Source organism: Aspergillus piperis (assembly GCF_003184755.1).
Source record: "Aspergillus piperis CBS 112811 unplaced genomic scaffold BO85scaffold_27, whole genome shotgun sequence".
Lineage (NCBI taxonomy): Eukaryota > Fungi > Ascomycota > Eurotiomycetes > Eurotiales > Aspergillaceae > Aspergillus > Aspergillus piperis.
The window spans coordinates 234,479-249,219 of NW_020291617.1; the positions used below are offsets into that span (position 1 = coordinate 234,479).

Here is a 14,741-nt window from a genome sequence, read left to right on the forward strand (position 1 = left end):
AATTCATCCTCAGCCTTTCTCTCCTTGCATCCCATCCCCCTCCCACGGTCGCGCGCCCTCTTCAGGTACTACCACCACCTCCAACCGCCGTTCACCATAACAACCCACCCCCCCCTCCTCCACTACCATTACCACCTCCACCTTTCCCCCTCTCCACGGCCGTTTTTCTCACTTAACATCCCTTTCTTAGATCTTGTCGCTCGCTCCTTACCGCCTCTACACTCGTTATTGTTTTGTTTGCTGGTAGTTTTCGTGAGGGGTTACTGTTGGTTTCTCATCGACCACACCCCCTGCCGCTCTTTGAACCCGCTTTGTTTATACCGAACTCCCGCCGTTGGTGCGCGCACATCCATCCGTCAGCTGTCAGTGCACTACTAGAGCTTGTCGCTATCGATATTTTTGATTCGGAGAATTTTTTTGGTGATATAGTTTTGTGATATCTGCAAACTTTCTGGTTGTTGTTCGACTCAATATACCAGGAAGCTTACCGACCGTTGTCATCGCATCCCCAGCCGTCGACCGATTCGGGATATCGCCATCGCTCGCGCCATCCTTCGATTGAGATAAGTTCGCTTCAAGTGGTTCAAATTGTGGAGAGGTGGATATACGAAAACGCCGGGAATAGGACATCTATATAGCCCGGGGGTTAGACTATTCGAATTTCCAACCACCGACCCCATGCATCAGCAATCTCAACGACTGGCTTTGATCCTTGACGTTTGAATACTCCGTGCCTTGGGATATTTGGTTTTGGAGGTTCCCATCTGAGCCTTCGCTCTGTCCATTCATTTCAGCATTTTTACGGTCTTTTCGACCACCTGACCACTCTTTATCGCCTGCTATTGTTACCCAACCATTCGAATCAATATGATTGCGCCCACGACTTCGTTGTTGGCCGCGTTCCTGTCCTTGGGCGGCCTCGAGCTCGTCGCAGCCCGGGAGGCAGGACAGATCCGGGACTTGGGAGCGCGTGAGGTTAGCTCCGCCGTTCCTGGTTCCTCCCAGCCCGTTACGCCTGTCGAGTTGACAACCAGGTCCGAAACGAGCACGCATGATTCAGCGCCCACCTCGGACAATGAACAAACAAGCCCGATCGTTGACCCTTCACCTGCTGTTATCGTTGTTCCTGTAACCATTTCCGTGGACGCCAATGGTGTTACGCATACTATTGTGGGCACGGCACCCAACGTTCCCGGTGCTTCAACGACAACTAGCTCTACCCTTGAGCGTGCAGAGAGTACCCCGGCGGCAGCTGCTGCTACTTCTACGGCGAGCGCGACAACATCCGACAAGGATTCAACTACCAGTGACTCGGAAAAGCAGAAGTCTACCTCCGAATCCGAGAAGCACACTTCCGCGTCTGAATCGTCAGCGAAACCAGAGGCAGCTTCTTCGTCAGCAGCAGCAACGACGGCAGAGACAGCTTCTTCGTCGGCCGCAGCGGCCGCAGCAGCAGCTACTACATCTAGCCAGAGTTCGTTGGCTGACTCCTGGGAGAGCTTCATTTCAAGTATCTTGGGGTCCTCTACCAGCACCAGCGCAACCTCCACGGCCAGCCCTACCGCATCGCCAGCCGAGTCCAGCTCTGCAACCCCCGCTCCCGCTTCAAGCTCTGCTGGCGTCATTGTAGATGTCACGTCAAGCAAGAGTTCTACAAGCGATAGCTCGACGACTTCGGAGAGTTCTACGGCTAAGGATTCCACCACTCAAAGCTCATCCAGCCCAGCATCCTCGACCCCTGCTTCCACTACGGAGTCTTCTGCCGAGGCTTCGCAGTCGGAATCTGCCACTCCTAGCTCGAAGGCAGAGACTTCGAGTCAGCTTATCACTAGCCAGAGCGCATCTGCCCAGAGTTCTTCCGCTCAGGTCCCTCTGGCTGAGTCTACTTCGAAGTCCGAGTCTTCAACCCAGAGCTCCTCGAGTCAGGTTACATCTGTTCAGGCCACCTCGTCAGGCGCAGCCTCTCAGACTACTGGGTCAGCATCCTCGAGCCTCATCCCGTCTGCATCTGAAGACGTGACCTCTTCTTCTTCCACGCCCTCATCATCAGGAGGTGTCCTCGGCTTCCTCTCGGACCTCTTCCCTACTACCACCACTTCCAGCGGATCTGCCTCTGCTACTAGCAAGAGTGCAAGCGAGTCTGCCGACTCCAGTGCTTTCCCTCTGAGCCTCCCTACCATCTCCGTTAGTGTTCCTGTGGTTACGCCTGCCTCATCTTCTGGATCGGTCAATATTGTTTCTGCCCTACTTGGCACATCCTCAGGCGCTTCCTTGGAACCTTCGGCTATCAGCCTGGGTATCTCGGCCACTTCGACGGCTCTTATTCCCGGGGCTTCCAGCGGAACCCAGAGCTCCTCAGCGGGAGCCTCGACTCCTATCATCAGTGGTGGCATTGTCATCATGCCCACTTCGACTGAATCTGCTTCTGCTTCCGTTTCAGGATCTGCCTCGACGGGTCTTTTTGGAACCACTTCTGAATCAGCATCTTCTTCATTGGCTTCTGAATCCGCCTCTGGATCTGCAGGCGTCATTCCTACATCGGTATCTGGGTCTGTATCTGGATCTGCGGGACTGTTCCCTACGTCGGCGTCTGGATCCGTTTCGGGATCTGCAGGTGTTATTCCTACATCGGCTCCTGGCTCTGCATCTGGATCTGTGTCGGGATCTGCTTCTGGATCCGTTTCAGGCTCTGCTATTGGCACCAGCTCTGCATCCAAGTTTACCTCCATTTCTGGCCCTGCCTCTTCGATACCCTTGATCACTTCCACCAAGGAGTCCTCGGGTCTGGTATCTGCGACGCCTTCCTATGCCCCGTCCACTACCAGCAAGGAAACGCCCACGCCTATCGCCCAACCCACCACGACGACCACCTCGGCCGCTGAGACGACTGTAGCCCCCAAACCGACCACGACCACCTCCGATTCTGACAACTACCTGCCGTCAAGCATTCTCGTGGTTGAGCCCACGACTACTACGTCACTGAGCACGGGCACAGCTACCCATTCGAGTACCAGCACTGCTGCTCCTCAGCTTCCTGGATCGATCTCTCCTTCTGGTGGTCTTCCCGAACAGCCGGCCAACGATACCTTGGTCCAAATCGGATTCAATGGCAAACTGCGCTGGAGCTTTGTGGCCACAACACCCTTGTCTTCCTCCCAGATCTTCATGTATGTTCCCGAGGGTATGGGCTACGCGTTGCAGCTCAATGACTCTGACGTGGTCATGTACGACCTCCAACCCTACGACAACTCGGCAAGCACTGGCTACATTGCTACCGTTGCGCTGATGTACATCCCTTCGGATGACGTTGACACCCTGAGGAAGATGCTCCACAACCCCATTTCGAGGCTCTACGAGCAGCCCAACGAGACGGTCAAGACATTGATGGCCATGATCGACCCTTCCATCCCTCTTCTGGTGGGCGACTCGGGTTCTTCCAGTGGCAGCTCGTCCAACAGCGGTGGATCGGGTAGCAGCAGCAGCAACGGCGATGGCAGTGACGGTGGCTACGACCAAAGCGATGCTGGTACCAGCTCATCTGGAACCACCAAGGCTAGTGCCGTTGGTATCGGATGTGGTGCTGTGGCCGGTGCTGCAGCATATGGTGCTGGTATGTTCTGGGTTGCGCGTCGGTACCGGAAGAAGCGCCAGTTGCACCAGCGCTCCCCCTCGAGCGTCGACCAGATGAGCGAAGGTCGCGGCGCTGGGTCCGTCTTCGGCGCAGGTGGCCGTCTCTCCCGCAACAGCCAGAACAGCCGGGGCACTGGCCGCACCCAGATGATCAGCGCGCCGGTGATGGCCGAGAACTCGCTCGGCTGGAACTAAGCCCATCAGTATTTCTCCTATAAACCATGGATCGTGTACTTTGTTCAATACTAGACAGGGCCAAAATATAAGCCGAAGCCATGACGCAACGCTCTAGAGAGGTTGTTGGGGGCGTTGGGCCCCTAATCTGTGTGGAATACATACCAAGCGTTGTTGATGTTGCCATTTGTTCCCAACTGTATTCACATTTTATCTTGATATGCCATCGCGTCCTCATTTCCCTGGCATTTGTTTGATTATATCCTTTTTCTTTTTCTTTTCTACTCTTCTTATTCCCCACACGTTTTGTGCCATTTTATCCACTACCTTTTCATCCATACCATTCTTACTCTCCTTATGGTGACACAGAAAAAAAGACCTGCCACCGCAATCACTTTATTACTCTTCTTCTAACCCATTTTCTATATTTTCTTTCCATCCTCTCCCTATGATCATCCATCTTCCCTCAGGCATGGATCCTACCTATTCCTCCTGACTGAACTCACCCTCTCCCCTACGCTTTTCTTTAATGATTGGGTGGTAGGTATCTGCTGTGACGAGTGAACGCCGTGCTATACTCTCCTACCCCGCGTTTTGTTTATCTACCTCTTTGTCCGTCCTTTTTTCTTTATATCTCGCTATGTGTACAGATGTATATTTCTCCTTATTTTTATCAAAGTAGACCGAAATGCAAGCATGCAAAGCTAGCTATTTAGCTTAGCCCAGCTAGTTTGGATTAAATCTGACTAGGTTGGGTTGGGCTGAATGAAAATGTTCAAATGTGGTTGATTCTTTTGTAGAGATGTAGGATGTAGTTTGATGGTTTGAGGTCTGCAGGTATTTTGCACAGGTACCTTGGTAGGGATTGTTTCTGTTGATAGGCAAATGCGGAGGAACCATTAAGTAGCAAGTGATGCGTTTGACCTGGCCCTTGAATGATGTGGTTCGTGATGACTGATGATGTTTGGCTGAAAGGAGAGCAGAAAAAACGCTAAGAGACAACTATTATGTACAGTACAAAAATGCAGCGGAGAGAGGCGAATAATATTGAAGTCAGAAGAACCATTTCATCCATCCATCCATCCCTCCATTCCTCCATCGCCAATGACATAAGAAAACCCCGGGCAAGAGAAAAAAACAGAGTTAAAATGAACAGATACTGGGACGAAAGTGTAGGAAGGGATCAATCACTCAATCACTCTTTCTTTTCTTTCGAATTCGACCCGAAACCCAACAACGCCAACGGACCCCTCTCGCCGCGCTGCTCACGCTCCTGCATGCGCTGCTCCTTCGCTCGACGGCGTTCCTCCTTATACTTCTCCCAGGAGACATTAGCGTCGTAGCCCATGACCTCGCCATTATTCTTCTCAGCCTGGGCCCGGAGGAAATGGCTGAGGGAGGTCTCCTCGTCATGAGGCGTCCTCACGGCCTGAGGCAACGGACGGACGGCATCTTCACCGGCATAGGCACGAAGTCCGGTATGGAAGGCCCATTCGACGGCCTCTTCGACGGGTTTGTCGAATAGGTATGGGAGGAAAGGCACGACGGAGAGACCGAGCTAGTAAGTAGTTATTGCCCTTGTCAGCGGAATATAATTCTATACCACAATTGGAGAAACAGACTCACCCCGATAGGCGCCCAAGTACGGAAAAAGACACTCCGGGAGTTCTTCAGCATGCGCCCAGAGTACTTGACCACGGAGTGGATGGTAAAGGCCGGAAGACCCATACTGGCGATACCTTGGAACACGGCGCGCTGGGCCATAACCGTGCGGTAGTCCTCAGCTAGGGGAACGTGAGTCGTGGGCCATGGCATCAGCGTATCGCTGCTGCTGCTACTGCCTGTTAAAGAGCCGGCGATGTTGCCGGTTACCATGCCCTTGGCGACTTGCTCGTGGGTAAGGTCGCTGGCATCTTTGTAGGCCTCGCAGGGAGGCGCTAGGACGCGGCGATTGCGGAGGTAGGCTTTGTAGCCTTCGTGGGCGACATCGCCGATTAGATAGGTCCAGGAAATGCCGTAGGCGGATCGCACTAGCCAGGGATGCGCCACGGGGCGAAAGGATTCGCCTATGTCGGAGGTGTAGGCGACGTAGCGGTGCGCGGAGAGTAAGACGGTGCGGAGTCGGTTGGCGTATCCGGCGTAGCGGTAGGGGGTTTCGGTGGAGTCTACGGAGCTGGAGTTGATGGTGTTAGTATGCCATGGGGAATTATTTGGGGATGGTGGTGTGGATGAGAGTTGCTTTTTTGGTGGTTTTCTTGCGGGGATCGGGAAATGCGGGGAGACAACGCGGAGATGCAAAGAGTGCCTTTCTTTCCTCCCGATACATCGACACTAAAGTTGGGAAAGGGAAAGTGTCACGCTTACTATGAGGAATAAATGTCATCATAAAAACTGTCGTCGTTGTCGGCTAGTTTTTGCAAATGTGAAGGGAGCTTCTTGCGAGGAATGGGCTGTTGTTGGGCCGCTTCGGGCGTGTCGTCGTGATGCTTTCCCCAGAACATGATGAGGATGATGGGATAAAATGCGGTGGGTTGGAGTAATGACAAGCGCTTGAATGAGAGGTGAGAAAAAAAGGGAAGAGAGAAGAAGGAATGAATTTCTAGCAGACTGGAAAAAATGTGGAAGGGAGTTTGAAGCGAGGAATGGAGATTAGTAGTAAGTAGTAGATCAAGGGGGAAGAAACAGAAGAAGCAAGAGATGGTGACTTCAAATGCAGACAGCTAGAAAGTCAACAGGAGCTCCAGCAAATCCAGGGCCGAAAGAAACCATGGACTGGCAGCATCTTATAGCACCGGCGATTCGCTGCAAGAATAACCGCCAGCAGTAACCGACCAGCAGCAGCTCTCAGCTCATAGCCGGGGCAAATCTCCACGTCTCGTCCAGGGATGATTTCACTTCCCCCGAGGTTCGGATGGGGGGAGCTTCTACCAACTATAAACTAAGTTTACTGGAGAGAGAGCTGTGATGACACCGCCACATACTATGATAGTTGAGCAGGTTGGTGGGTAAATTAGCCTCTACGGTGTACAAAGTCCTCGGTGGCCAGACGTTGGCTGTAGCTTTTGTATTTGCATCTGCAGGTGTTGTGATACCGCAACTCTTCGTTTCTTTTCAGGGCATCTCTAATCATGCCATCATATCCCGTGATGTCTTCCCGGGACCCTCACGTGTCGGGCACTTCCGGGACATCACGTGAAATGCAAGCTAGCTCGCGTGACACATTACTAGGCTGACTCATTACTGACTTAGCAAGTCGCTTTGGACGTGTCTGACTCATCTCTGACTCAGCATTCACGCCAGTCCCAAAAAGGCAAGGACCATAGCCGCAACTTCCATCGCTGCCGTCCAACGACTGATTCCCGCTGGACCTCGCATTGCACCGCTACATCCGCCGCTCTGACCTGACCGTTCTCCATTGAACTCTCTCCTCCAATCCGTCATCATGGTCGTCTACTACCAGATCGCCGGCAAGCAGGTCGGCTCCCACGTTGTACGTCTCCGTTGCCGCCCCGTTGCAATTCTCCCCTGTCCCGGGACCAATCTCTGCCGAGGTCATAACATCGGCCGATGGCACACCCTGCCAGCTGCCTGGGAACTCTCACACTGACTACTTGACTCTGTATAGCTCGCCATGAGCGTTCTCGGTGCTCTCTTCGGCGGTGTTGGTCTTGCTACCCGTGGTGGTGGCCAGCCCAAGCCTGCCACCCCTCCCATCCAGGCTTCCTCCAAGGATGAGGAGACCTTCATCCAGTACGTTTCACCTCTGAGACAGATGGACATATCTGCAATCAATACTATGCATGATCTGGTTGGGGTGCTGGAACGCAAGCTAATGATTAATATAGGGACTTCTTGAAACAAGTGAACGGAGACGAGAAAAAGAAGGACCATTAGAATACCGCTTTAATACGGGAATCGGTCGAGGACAAACAACCTAATTGAAGATGCTCGATGCATGATATCCATGACCGAATGGGTCTTTGGTCAGGGTGGTCTGGATTCTACCCTGCCGGGCTCGGGCAGTGTGTGTCCTTGAAGTCTTGCCTGCTGGGACGGTTTGGTGGTTCCACGGGAGGTGTGAATCTGTACATATAGAGTATACACCGTGAACGTTTGTTCTCCAACTTTGCCGTGTCTGGAACTGGTAAAATCTTTACAAAGAGGTGCCTATATCGGTGTAGAAGTAAGCATGCGTGTAACAGCCAGCAGATCACTACAACCAAGAGTATCCAGTACTGACTGGGAATAAACACCACTGGCCACTACAATTCGATCCTGGTTTACATATTCTTACAATATGTGCCTGTAGTAAACCACACCCACCAATCACTCAATACCTACCAGTCACACAGCCAACCAGTCACCTGACCATATCCAACCTTTCACAATAACAATCCCAACCAACCAACCCACCACAACTTGACCACTCCCACCAACCCACCCAACGAACACAACCACCATGAAACCGACCCCCTTCCCCTTTGCCCTCAACATCGGCACCGACATCGTTCACCTCCCGCGAATAACCCGCCTCCTCGCCCGCCCCAACTACCTCACCCGCTTCACACACCGCATTCTGCACGCCCGCGAACAACAAGACTTTCGCACCCGCTTCTCCCTCCCTCCAATGCCCTCTTCTATCCCAGCCAAATCTCCAACTACTCCAAGCATAAGTATATCCCCCGACATGACGCGGTGGCTCGCCGGCCGGTTCGCGGCCAAAGAGGCAGCGCGGAAAGCGGCGCCCCGTGGCGCGGCGCATATTAGCTGGAAGGATGTGGTGGTTACGGTGGGGGAGGAGGGAGGGAGGCCGGAGGTGGTGTATTTAGATGGGGATGGGGATGGGGATGAGGCTGGGAGGGTAGGGAAATTGTCCATATCGCATGATGGGGAGTATGTGGTTGCTATGGTGGTGGCGGCGGGGTGAGGTTTATCCTTCTAGGGGTATATGGGTTTTCATAAGGGTTTACGTGGGGTGATTATTTGGTTGTTAATGGGCTGGGACGGGATTTGGACAGTTCAGTGAGATGCTGAGACGGTTGAATAGTGGCTATAGCTGCGATGGGGTAATATTTGGATAGAGGAAGTGTGAAGATAGCCCTGCTTGGTGGGAGGGGCAAGATACAAAGCTAGCTGGCTAGCTTTTGTGCGCACTGGAGTGTATCAATAGATGTATACTAGAATACAATAGTAATGGATGCATATTAAATGGCATATATATTGGAATATAGTCTGTAGACAGCGTGATCGTCATCTCGTATCTGGAGTCGGAGATGCTGGCGGAGCTGCCGGTCGAGCAGAACATCATCCGTCCAGATTGACTCGCCGCGAACAACTTCCTTGTTTCTTCACACGGTCCTCTTCACCACCCTAGTTCAGGTTCACGTTTAAGCGAGTTTGTCAGTGGCTGACCAGTTATAATCAGCCTGACACTCACGAGCTCCGGCTTGCTTCCCCTTATATACCAGCAACAACAACAACAGCAACCCCTCCATCGCGGGGTAACCGGCCGCGGTAAGTGATACTCATCGCATCATATCACGACTTCAATCACAACATCTACACTCCAAGTCTACTTCACCTGCTAATATATCTCTCCAGATGCCCTTCTCTCACCACAGTCACTCCGGGCAATTCTGCCCCGGCCATGCCAAAGACAACCTGGAAGAAATCATCCAGCTGGCCATCTCCAAGAAATTCCACACCTTCTGCTTGACGGAGCATATGCCCCGCCATGAAGAAGATTTCTACCCAGAAGAGGTATACCATCTCCCCCAAATATACTGTCTTATCTTACCCTATAGCCATTTAAATAACTAACCAACTCAGATCGAAGCCGGCGACACCGAATCCAGCCACGTAGCCAACGAAGCAGCCTACTTCGCCGAAGCCACGCGCCTCCGAACCAAATACGCCGGTCAAATCAACATCCTCATCGGGTTCGAGATCGACTGGATCCGGCCGGGCTCGCGACAGCTAATCGAGGAATCTCTATCGCGGCACCCGTTCGAGTTCTTCATGGGTTCCGTGCACCACACGCTCACCGTCCCTATTGACTATGACCGGCCGCTGTACGAGAAGGCGCGTACGCTAGCCGGTGGGACGGACGAGTTGCTCTTCGAGGCATACTTCGATGAGCAACTGGATATGCTGAAGCAGGTGAAGCCGGTAGTAGTGGGGCATTTCGATCTGATCCGGTTGAAGAGCGATGATCCCGATCGGAGCTTTCAGCAGTATCCTCGGGTCTGGGAGAAGATTCTACGGAATTTGGACTACGTGGCGGGATATGGGGGATTGTTGGAGGTGAATTCGGCGGCGTTGAGGAAGGGCATGAAGGAGCCGTATCCGAACGGGGAGATTTGTCAGGAATTTCTGGCTCGCGGGGGCAGGTTTTGTCTGTCGGATGATAGTCATGGATTGGAGCAGGTTGGGCTGAATTTCCATCGCGTGGTGCCGTTCTTGGAGCAGGTGGGTGTGTCAAAGCTGCATTATCTGGGATTGGGGGCGGGTGGTGGTGATGGTGATGATGATGATGCGCCCGTTGATGCACGGTTTCCGAGGACGCAGATCAAGGAGGTGTCGTTGGAGGAGGTGAAGAAGATGTCGTTTTGGGGGTAAGGAATGGAGCAGAGCCACGAAGTCATGAATTGATTTGAGGGGAGGGGGGAGTTGACAGGATGCATCACATGCACGGGGATTGGGGTTGCATGCGTTGACAGTTGGTTAGGTTTAGTTTTTTGCTTTTCCCCATTGAGATATCACACGGGAAGAAATAAATGTGAATGATTGATGATGTTGATGGATTGATTACTGATGAAGTACTCCGTAGTGGTCGATGAGCGGCCAGCCAGCCAGCTAAGTACAATACTAATTAGTAGAGCAGACAATCAATTCATGTAGTAGATAAATAATAAATAAAACAGGCGGCACAGGCGGCAGCCAGTACTATCCAAGTAGCCCTTCCATTTGGAACAGCACTTTTTAGCTGCAGACCTGCAGACGGGGGGGCAATGAGGCCACAGCGAGAAGGCAATTAATAAGTAAGTAGTGAAGTAAACGTAGTAACGTAACTTAACTGGAGTTTTCCGCGCCAAGCGAACCCACACAGGCGGCGCGAGTCTTCCATCATCATCAGTCAATCATCATCGCATGCCCTTTCTCTTTCCCCCAATATATCAAACCTTATCCTTTTTGCCCCCTCCCTGCCACCCTCCCCTCTTCTTGTAGAAATACTAGTAATAATAATAATAGCAGTAAAAAAGATACACCGCCAACCCAAAGTAAATTAATTTCAGTAGTAATTGGTTCTCGCCCTGAAATCAATCCAAAGTATAAATCAAACCAACTGACCCTCTCTCCCCTCCCCGCCCCCACTTGGCCCGATTCTTTCTTCGTTTTCTCTTTACCTTCCATTCTGCTTCACTTTTCTTCTTCTATTTTCCCCCTCCCCTCTCTCTCTCTCTCCATCAAATTTCATTTTCCTGAAAATCAATCTAGCACAATGGGTGTCACCAAGACCATCATCTCCCCTGGCAACGGCCAGCAGTTCCCCAAGCCGGGTGATCAGATCTCCATGCACTACACTGGTTGCTTGTATGATGAGTCCAAGCCTAACAAGATGGGCAAGCAGTACGTTTTTCCCCTTCTCTCTCTCTCTTTCTCTCTCTCTCTCTCTCCAGCCTTTAAAGTAGATGTCCATGGCAGTGGCTGTACCTCGCTATATGGACATTCTGAATGGTCCAGGAAAATGAAAGAGAATGAATCTGACATCATACTAATTTAATTGAATCAACAGGTTCGACAGCTCCCGTGATCGCGGTGCCTTCAAGACTGCCATCGGTGTTGGTAGTCTCATTAAGGGTATGTTCATCGCCTCTGACTATATATATAGATTTGAGTAGATGAAATGGACTAACTAATTAATCTCCAGGTTGGGATGAGGCCGTCCCCCAGATGAGCGTTGGCGAGAAGGCCATCCTGACTATTTCTCCGTGAGTTTTCCTCCCTCTTTCTTCTCTCTATCTCTTGGGATTTTTCTATCCCCCGGATTGGATATACTACCCAAAAGTCAACAATATGAAGTCTTCTTCTAATATATCTTGTACAGTGACTACGGCTACGGCCCCCGTGGTTTCCCCGGCTTGATCCCCCCTAACTCGACTCTCGTTTTGTAAGTTACCTTCTACCCTCTATCACTTTATCATTGTCCCCCATTGTCATTGAAGAAGGGAATACTGATATCTCACTAGCGAGGTTGAGCTGCTCGGCATCAACTAAACCAACCAAGCTATTACTTATTCATATAGTATAGCAGGGTTGCAAATCAAATAAATGGTTTTTAAAACGGCGGCTTTTTTTGTCGATTTTACATTACTACTACTCAACTTACTTACTAGATCAATACAAATCGATCAGTCGAGGAAATGGATTCCTATCTTATCCAAGTAGTAGTTGAACAGTGTATGTCGATGGTACTAGTCTAATCCCTGATATAGTAGTATCTACCCTATATATCATGCTGATAATATCATCATGGTTTTTACCGCACAATCGTATTAATATAATCTATCCCCTCCGTCCGGAACGTATCCTTCTCCACGTAACTCTCATTCCGCGGTACCCGGAACACAAAGTCCTGAGGATCAGAGAGGTTGTATTTCGGCCAGGTGGGGATACCGGAGACTATGTCACCATTATCAGATATCAACACTACCATAAACGGCATATACGAAAAGTGAAGGGGAGGAAGAAAGAAGGAAGGAATACATACCACCATGTCCATTCGGATCCAAATCCGTCACAAAAGCCGTCCACATCCTCGCGGCCAAATTACCCAATTCTAGTCTCGATGGATCACTTCCCAACGGAGTGATGTTCTGCACGGGGTTGGCGAACACAAATGGTATCTATACATCCCAATATACACATACCATCATCAGCATCATATCATATATAAGGTTTTTTTCAATAAAAGGGATCGGTTGGGATGGTAATTACCTCCGCAAAATGCGCCACTCCAATAGTACTCGAATCATTCAACGCGGCCACATCCCACCGATACGCAAACACCTGCTGCCCCTCATCATCATACTCCTTCATCTTCTGGGAAAGCAATCTCCTCGGAGCAACCATGCACAGATCGCCCGCCATCGACTCGTAACGCTTATACTCATATCCGAGTTTCGGCCACGTCGTGTTACCCCATCCGTAGGGACAACCCAGGGCGGAGATGTTGGGGTAGTGGGAGAGGAGAGTCGTGGCTTGGGTTTCGTTTAGGACCCAGCGTTTGGATGCTTTCCCACATCATTTTACATTAGTATCATACTAGATATAGTTTGGAGGTTGAACGGGGGAGGGGGTGCTCACCTGTCAACTGCTGAATAGCTTCAGCATCAGTGTTCACGCCCGTCGTACCGAAACTCACGCCCTCGTCGGTGTTTGTCCCGTGGAGAATGGGGACTTTGGCGAAGCGGCCCTCTGTGTAGCTGATTTGGGGGTATTCTTTGATGAAGGTGCCGTCGATGGTGGCGAACCATTCTAGGCCGAGGTTGGCGGCCGTGTAGATGGTGGAGAAGGGGACTTCGCGGAGGCATTGGAGGGTGTTGGATGAGGTGGTGCAGCTGGATTTAGTTAGTACAATTGTTACTACTGGGGGTTAGGTGTTGTCTTGGAGCATGGGGCATACTTGGTTGCGTTCACGATCTGGTCGTACATCGGCTGGTACCAGTCTGTGCCGTTGTATGGGGGTCCCACGGCGTTGCCGGATTCCATGATGGCTAGTATGCGGGTGGTCAGTGGGTGGACTGGATTGGAGGATGGGTGAGGTGCATACCGGCTCGGAATAGGCCCTCGTTGTCGCCGTCGTTGGTGACGAGGTGGGCTCCAACGCTGTAGGCGCCACTATTTATGGATGTTAAATGCTGTTGTATATATGGAATATGGGTATACTCACGCTGATTCTCCCCAGATGGTAATTTTGTCCGGGTCACCACCAAACGCCTTGATATTCTGCTTAACCCAATGCATGGCGACGCGCTGGTCACGGAGTCCTAGATTCGTGTTGCCGGATTCCTACAGATGTCATGTCAGCTGAAAGTCAAATACTCAAAAGGTGATGGTAGTAGCGCACCATGACCTCGACAGAGTCAAGGAATCCAAACGCAGCCACACGGTAATTGATCGAGACACCCAAGACGGGCTTATCGTTCAACGCACCCTGGCGAACGATATAGCTCATATTGTATCTTGCACAATATCAGCATCGGCTCACACAACAATCATGGAAAATCAAATCATACCTCGGATCAGCAGTCGCACCCTGCACCCAACCACCACCAAAAATCCAAATCATAACCGGCAACAACTCATCCTCGTTCTCCCTCTTGGGCCGAATGACATTCAGATTCATACAGTTCTCGTCGAACCGCGCATATCCCTCCTCCGCCAGCTCTGTCTCGTCGGATCCGTACCCGGGACAATCATACCCATACTCGGTGGCGTTGTAGAGCACTGTCCCTGAGGAAGTCTGCAGCCCTGATGCCGAGGAGGCATCGTATACCCCGTTGTCGCTGTCGTTCGCGCGATAGGCAGTCTTCAACGTCGAGGGGGTGAATCGCCCGGGCTCATCTGCGAACTTGATTCCTAGGAACAACTCCTGCTCGAATTCGGGCAGGGAACGGCCGACGAAGACGGTGTTGTTGAGGGTGGCCGTTGGGATTGAGGAGGTGGTGTTGCTGCTGCTGCCTGTGTCTGCTCTCTTAATGGTAGGGGTATTACTGGTGTCTAGAGCGGAAGATAGGGTGCTGCTCCCTAGCAGGGAGAGCCAGAGGAGTGCGCTCGCCATGGCTGCTACTTTGCTGGCTTGTCAATCGACTCGGTCACTGGAAGAGGAAGCCAGCTAGCTAGCTACGAGACGAGTGATGATGACCTTTATTAGA

At 51.5% G+C, this 14,741-nt stretch overlaps 7 protein-coding genes across 7 annotated transcripts; 5 read left to right on the forward strand and 2 right to left on the reverse strand.

The window, feature by feature from the left end:
• Window positions 1-749: 749 nt before the first annotated feature.
• Window positions 750-4,318, forward strand: BO85DRAFT_169590 (putative mucin family signaling protein Msb2). Its single transcript, XM_025654278.1, has one exon. The coding sequence runs from the start codon at window positions 868-870 to the stop codon at window positions 3,823-3,825; it is 2,958 nt and encodes a 985-aa protein (XP_025510870.1). The 5' UTR covers window positions 750-867; the 3' UTR covers window positions 3,826-4,318.
• A 681-nt stretch (window positions 4,319-4,999) lies between these two features.
• BO85DRAFT_382659 (mitochondrial fission process 1 family protein) lies at window positions 5,000-6,305 on the reverse strand (the record flags this gene model as incomplete). The annotated part of the gene is made up of 3 exons (XM_025656477.1): window positions 5,000-5,362; window positions 5,431-5,977; window positions 6,169-6,305. The coding sequence occupies 3 exons, from the start codon at window positions 6,303-6,305 to the stop codon at window positions 5,000-5,002; spliced, it is 1,047 nt and encodes a 348-aa protein (XP_025510871.1).
• Window positions 6,306-7,184: 879 nt separating this feature from the next.
• Window positions 7,185-7,773, forward strand: BO85DRAFT_453606 (ATP19 family protein). The gene is made up of 2 exons (XM_025661089.1): window positions 7,185-7,554; window positions 7,650-7,773. The coding sequence occupies exons 1-2, from the start codon at window positions 7,436-7,438 to the stop codon at window positions 7,696-7,698; spliced, it is 168 nt and encodes a 55-aa protein (XP_025510872.1). The 5' UTR covers window positions 7,185-7,435; the 3' UTR covers window positions 7,699-7,773.
• Window positions 7,774-8,207: 434 nt separating this feature from the next.
• On the forward strand, window positions 8,208-8,916 carry BO85DRAFT_453608 (holo-ACP synthase). The gene has a single exon (XM_025661090.1). It carries the CDS (start codon window positions 8,264-8,266, stop codon window positions 8,729-8,731), a length of 468 nt encoding a protein of 155 aa, XP_025510873.1. The 5' UTR covers window positions 8,208-8,263; the 3' UTR covers window positions 8,732-8,916.
• A 219-nt stretch (window positions 8,917-9,135) lies between these two features.
• Window positions 9,136-10,603, forward strand: BO85DRAFT_453609 (histidinol-phosphatase). Its single transcript, XM_025661091.1, has 3 exons — window positions 9,136-9,318; window positions 9,406-9,564; window positions 9,634-10,603. Exons 2-3 carry the CDS (start codon window positions 9,406-9,408, stop codon window positions 10,420-10,422), a joined length of 948 nt encoding a protein of 315 aa, XP_025510874.1. The 5' UTR covers window positions 9,136-9,318; the 3' UTR covers window positions 10,423-10,603.
• Window positions 10,604-11,248: 645 nt separating this feature from the next.
• Window positions 11,249-12,352, forward strand: BO85DRAFT_453612 (FKBP-type peptidyl-prolyl cis-trans isomerase). The gene is made up of 5 exons (XM_025661092.1): window positions 11,249-11,433; window positions 11,600-11,664; window positions 11,735-11,795; window positions 11,912-11,974; window positions 12,054-12,352. The coding sequence occupies exons 1-5, from the start codon at window positions 11,306-11,308 to the stop codon at window positions 12,079-12,081; spliced, it is 345 nt and encodes a 114-aa protein (XP_025510875.1). The 5' UTR covers window positions 11,249-11,305; the 3' UTR covers window positions 12,082-12,352.
• On the reverse strand, window positions 12,344-14,647 carry BO85DRAFT_492620 (putative triacylglycerol lipase (LipA); the record flags this gene model as incomplete). Its single annotated transcript, XM_025663787.1, has 9 exons — window positions 12,344-12,486; window positions 12,575-12,710; window positions 12,802-13,097; window positions 13,171-13,424; window positions 13,490-13,580; window positions 13,637-13,704; window positions 13,757-13,875; window positions 13,934-14,048; window positions 14,103-14,647. The coding sequence occupies 9 exons, from the start codon at window positions 14,645-14,647 to the stop codon at window positions 12,344-12,346; spliced, it is 1,767 nt and encodes a 588-aa protein (XP_025510876.1).
• Window positions 14,648-14,741: the final 94 nt, after the last annotated feature.

Excerpts from the sequence above, each read along its gene's own strand:
- BO85DRAFT_169590 (XM_025654278.1), top strand. The coding sequence starts at position 868 with ATGATTGCGCCCACGACTTCGTTGTTGGCCGCGTTCCTGTCCTTGGGC.
- BO85DRAFT_453609 (XM_025661091.1), top strand. The coding sequence starts at position 9,406 with ATGCCCTTCTCTCACCACAGTCACTCCGGGCAATTCTGCCCCGGCCAT. Across the intron at positions 9,565-9,633 it reads AAGATTTCTACCCAGAAGAG|ATCGAAGCCGGCGACACCGA; the intron begins GTATACCATCTC and ends TAACCAACTCAG.
- BO85DRAFT_453612 (XM_025661092.1), top strand. The coding sequence starts at position 11,306 with ATGGGTGTCACCAAGACCATCATCTCCCCTGGCAACGGCCAGCAGTTC. Across the intron at positions 11,434-11,599 it reads CCTAACAAGATGGGCAAGCA|GTTCGACAGCTCCCGTGATC; the intron begins GTACGTTTTTCC and ends TTGAATCAACAG. Across the intron at positions 11,796-11,911 it reads GCCATCCTGACTATTTCTCC|TGACTACGGCTACGGCCCCC; the intron begins GTGAGTTTTCCT and ends TATCTTGTACAG.
- BO85DRAFT_453608 (XM_025661090.1), top strand. The coding sequence starts at position 8,264 with ATGAAACCGACCCCCTTCCCCTTTGCCCTCAACATCGGCACCGACATC.
- BO85DRAFT_453606 (XM_025661089.1), top strand. The coding sequence starts at position 7,436 with ATGAGCGTTCTCGGTGCTCTCTTCGGCGGTGTTGGTCTTGCTACCCGT. Across the intron at positions 7,555-7,649 it reads GATGAGGAGACCTTCATCCA|GGACTTCTTGAAACAAGTGA; the intron begins GTACGTTTCACC and ends TGATTAATATAG.